This window comes from Selaginella moellendorffii, unplaced genomic scaffold (assembly GCF_000143415.4).
Source record: "Selaginella moellendorffii unplaced genomic scaffold, v1.0 SELMOscaffold_1, whole genome shotgun sequence".
Taxonomy (NCBI): domain Eukaryota; kingdom Viridiplantae; phylum Streptophyta; class Lycopodiopsida; order Selaginellales; family Selaginellaceae; genus Selaginella; species Selaginella moellendorffii.
Window position 1 is genome coordinate 5467591 of NW_003314262.1, and position 4606 is coordinate 5472196.

General features: G+C 43.0%; 1 protein-coding gene across 3 annotated transcripts; it reads right to left on the minus strand.

Annotated features, from left to right (window-relative positions):
- Positions 1-1280: 1280 nt before the first annotated feature.
- Positions 1281-4276, minus strand: LOC9663265. Of its 3 annotated transcripts, none has more exons than XM_024686238.1 (9): positions 4093-4276; positions 3771-3833; positions 2976-3710; positions 2804-2926; positions 2671-2754; positions 2550-2609; positions 2414-2500; positions 1726-2362; positions 1281-1661 (listed from the first exon to the last, which is right to left on the minus strand). In XM_024686238.1, exons 1-9 carry the CDS (start codon positions 4270-4272, stop codon positions 1651-1653), a joined length of 1980 nt encoding a protein of 659 aa, XP_024542006.1. In that variant the 5' UTR covers positions 4273-4276; the 3' UTR covers positions 1281-1650. The 3 variants fall into 3 exon arrangements, with proteins under 3 accessions (XP_024542006.1, XP_024541997.1, XP_024541990.1); XM_024686229.1 differs by having other exon boundaries at positions 1281-1664; XM_024686222.1 differs by having other exon boundaries at positions 1281-2362.
- Between the last annotated feature and the right edge of the window lie 330 nt (positions 4277-4606).

A 4606-nucleotide genomic window follows, 5' to 3' on the forward strand; every position in this document is an offset into this window, starting at 1 on the left:
ATCTTGCATACAATGAGCAGACAAAAGACTATAATGTGTTATAATGAATGATACTATATCACAAAACTCAGTGACTTGAGTATTTTCAACTTTGGACTATCACTTCAACATATACCTAAATATGATATTTGGCATATCTCAGAAGGTTGATACTTGTTTATATTTGTTGTTTAGGTGCTAGTCACATAGAAGTTCTCAATACACTCACTTGGTTCAAGGGAAAGTTCTCTAGGCAATGTTGACTACTAGCTAGTGGTGTTGGTAAACAAGTCTTTGTCATTTATAGTGGATTCCAAAGAGAAGAGTGACTAGAACATTACACTAATAGTAGCTATTATCCACTTCCTCCATAGAGCAATGGACGTTTTAGTGTCTCAGCTTAGGAATATATTAACCAATTTTAAATTTACTTGAGGTACAACTAGATCACTGAAGATGTTGTGGCTTTCCTTTAATTCTTGAAGGGAAAAGTAGCAAATAGGGCATCATTTTTTCTTCCAAATGAGCAACAATTTCTAGTTATGATGATAGATAAGTCCCTTAAGTAATTTAGAATGGAAAAACCAGCTAATAACTCTATATAAAATTGTTTTCATTCATGCAAGAGAGTATTGATGAGTACACCATTGAAGTAGTTCCAGAAGCTTTAATGTAAGTGTTTGATGTAGAGGCTTATAATAGATGAAAAGCCTATGATATCAGCCAGGCCCTATGAGCAGGAGGCAAGAATTTGGATGACATGTATTACAGAATTATTATAATTTAATTAGTACTTAATATATTATTATTATTATTATTTTTATATTTTATCAAATAATTTTTGGTTTGCTTAATGTGGTAGTGGGTATACCTAGAATATGTTTGGATCTTCTGGGATATGCTACTATCTAACCATTGTTATTCATTTAGATTAATCTTGTATTTAGAATTTATAAATATGTTTATAATTACTGATCAATTGTATTAATAAATAATACTAGTATTAAGCAAACTAAGTGTTGCTGCATGCAACATACAATAAATTTTTTTGTGTTCATTGGGAAATATTTAATTTAACATCTGAAATGTAAATATTTAAAGAAGTGTTTAAAAATAATATATAGCATTTAGCTATAATTTTGTTGAAAAAAATCATTTAGGTTTTTCTTCATAACCAAATATATTGATTAGAAAAAATATTAAGTTTGTAATTTTAGGTAGTATTATGAAATCGTTCAACCACATATTTTGGCAGGACATGTTCATCAAGCTTGATATCTATTCGTAAGCTTCCAGACATATGCTCAACTAACTTATGTCATCAAAGATACTACTAATAATAATGCTAACCATAGTTTACATCGTTGACATCTTACTCTCATTACAGCTAAAACTGCCCTGTCCACCGTCCGATTTGGGGCTCCAACGGCGAAGGTCAAAGAGGCTTTTCCATCGCCTGGCATTTTTCCTTGAGAAGCTTTTTCCCTCTCCAAATCTTCTTTTCCATCCCCGACCCGAGCATTTCGCGACTAAACCTGCGGGTGCTCCTCCAGGGAGCACCACCACGCTCGTCGAATGTGACCGAGATCTCTTGCGTCTTGTGCAGATCTGGGACCTCTTCCATGGCTCTGGAGAGAGGCTCATCTCGCAGCCAGAGATGTGAGCACCAAGTTAAGTTGGTCCTGCTAAATGGAGTTTATATACGTACAGCTGACAACAGACCTTAGGAAGGAAGTCCTCGATTACCTGTAGCGTTTACGGTGTCCATGGCAGTGTCCGAAACTTTTCCAACTTCAGTGTCCTTGGCGGTGTCCATAGAGCTTGAAACTTTTCCAACTTCAGCAGCGTCGATAGAGCTTGAAACTTTTCCAGCGTCAGTGTCCACAGCAGAGCTTGAAACTTTTCCACTTTCAGTGTCCATGGCAGAGCTTGAGACTTTTCCACTTTCAGCAGCTGGATTTCCGTCACCTTCAACAGCATCTACGGAATCTCGTTTCTCCTCGTTACCACTTGTTGAAGGTGGAGTTTCTTCCGCCCCCTCTCGCTTTTCACTATCGCCCGCAGCTTCTTTATTCGTTTCCAGAGTCACAGGCTCGTTCGGCTTCAGTTCTTCTGCCCCCCTTGCGTCATTATGGTCGTCGTTCCCTGCCTCATCGTTTTTGTTGTCGCCATGACCTTCTTCCGCCTCGCTCTCTTTTTCCTTTTCCTTCTCCTTCTCCTTTCCTTTCTCATTGACACCTATCTTCTTTTGAACTTCCTCGAACTTGGATGTTGCCCATGGCGCAATGCCAACAGTCGGACTAGGATTGACAGTCCCTATGGTGAGAGAAGATATAGAATCCCGAGCCGAATACCAGCTATGGCCGCACTTCAGGCACTCCAGCTGAAACAAAAACCGTGTCAATGCATACAAAATACAAACAGGAAACCAGACCTGGTATCTATCCCCGTGGGGAGCGTTGATGATGTCCTTAACTCCTACTTGAGGTTCTCCGCATAGAGCACAGCGAACGTCTGCCATCTGTTTGAAAACCTCGATGAGGAAAACCTTCAAACTTATGGCCAGTTACCTGTACAGTTTGAGGTTGTTCGGGTTCTTGCGCACTCTTTTCAGCTGCAGTCATTCCATCCTGGAACGAGAACAGGCATTCGTATCTCAACAGAAAACAAAGAAGAAGAACAAATTCCGACCTTTAGCTCCGAAGGCGTCATATTAACAACAGTCAATGCTTGTAACTCCTTTGCAAGTAGCCTACGAGCCAAAACAGGACCGTTCTGCAACAGAAAATCGCGTTGGCGAAAAAGCGAACTTCACGAAACTTACCCTAAGGTTGTACTCTAAAGATCGCATTTTCAGGTTGAACTTGCGCTCGTCTAACGCCTCATAAGCTGCGGTTTCTAGAGAAGAAACCGCCGAGACCGCTTGCTCGGGAGTAAATTGCGGGTCCTGAATGCAGAACAAGTTAATCCAAACATGAAATAATACAGAAAACCACCTTTTCTCCTGCAGCTTCCGAGCCTTCTTGCTGTGTGGTCATATAGAAGGATTTGATGCTTGACATGATCTTCTCCAACCAGCGGTCCCTTTTGATATTCCCAGTTAGCACATTCATCTGCCGAAGCATCGCATTCACGTCTCCGTCCGCACCAGGAGTTACAGCCTCGACTTTAGCAACACTAGGTGTTTCAACCTCCTCGGCTTTCCCACCTGGAGTGTCGCCTCCCTCCTCCATGGCAGCGATCTCTTCCTTCAAAACAGTTAGTGCTGGAGGATGAGGGATCGTTTTTCTTCGCAGCGTCCTCCTCACAGGCTTGTCCGGTTTGTCGGATTTCTCAGTCACCGCAATCACTTCCTCGACTTCGGCATCCTGAAGACCTCCCAGTGCCTTATGTGTCTTCTGCACAAGCAGGTCGATTTCCTTCTGCTTTGCATCCTCGTAGTCTTTGTCCGTCAAGTTCCAGAGCTTCTTCTCCACGGTGTCATAAACCTTGCGAACTATAAACCCTGGATGCAGGGACCGAGGTGGCGACTTCTTGTGCGACGGTATGAAATGCACGACGCACTTGTGCATCACCGATTCCGCCGGAACTTCGTCCCTGTGGAAGCTGTAAAACAGTTCTCGAGTATCGTCGGCCACCCAGCTACCTCCACCTTTCCTTTCAGCTTCCTCAGGCCGATAGAACCATTGTCCAGTCACAGCAATAGAACCATCCTTGTATTCTTTGATTTCCTGGAAGATGTGAATGCGATAAGGAAAACAAAGCCGCCAAAAAGTTTGAAAAAAACGCACCTTGATAATCGCTACATATGGCTTCTGACTTTTTTCCTCTGGTGTTACTAGCACGGAATCCTCCTGCACATAAGCGTCTTCTATAAGGAAAAGCAAAGTAGATAAAATACAGAAGAGACTTTCACAAGGTTCGAAAAAAAAAGCGAATTTCCAAAAGCACTGGAAAAGAAAACGGAAGAAATGCGATAACGAAAAGAACAAAAACGAGATAAGCTGGGAAACCAAGAGTCGGAGGAATCTAAAGGCACACTAGAAGAAAACTAGAAGTTGAGAAGAGTTTTAGAGGAAATGGAGCATCACTCTAGAACTAGAAAACACTTACCAGGCAGTAGCGAGCACCATCGAGCTCAAATTCCTTGTAGAACTTACGCTCGGACCTCCCGCGGCCAGTCTTCCTGATCACCTCGCCAATTGGCTTCACGTCCATGCTCTGTTCCTCCGGGGCCTCTTCGCTGCTGTTCTCCACCTCTTCGCTCACCTTGGCTGCCTTCCTCTTCACCATCGCTCCCCCCACAAACCCTAAATGCCAACGTGGATGCCACGAGCCTAAAATAGGGTCCATCTTTGTCGCATTTTTCAAATCTTAGTTCTCGGCTACTTCTTCTTGATCCTCTAGCTTTAGCTCGGAGCGCTGTGACCACGGCTGTGACGATGGGCAAGTATCGATCACGCTCACGAGCGTCACTGATCATGATCGCTTGAACGAGGATCATGGACCTCGAGGGAATCCAGCTGAGACATCGAGATCACGTTTGGGATCCCAGGGCCTGGACGATTCAAATTCGTTGTCTTGGTTGTAGGTCGCCATTATCGAGTTCCAAGAGGCTACATTTGCA

What these genes read in the sequence shown, in the direction of transcription:
- LOC9663265 (XM_024686222.1), bottom strand. Translation starts at nt 4,272, where the DNA reads ATGGTGAAGAGGAAGGCAGCCAAGGTGAGCGAAGAGGTGGAGAACAGC. An exon ending in ATGGTGCTCGCTACTGCCTG is followed by an intron (nt 3,834 to 4,092) that starts GTAAGTGTTTTC and finishes GCTTATGTGCAG; the next exon opens with GAGGATTCCGTGCTAGTAAC. An exon ending in CTTTAGAGTACAACCTTAGG is followed by an intron (nt 2,755 to 2,803) that starts GTAAGTTTCGTG and finishes TTTCTGTTGCAG; the next exon opens with AACGGTCCTGTTTTGGCTCG.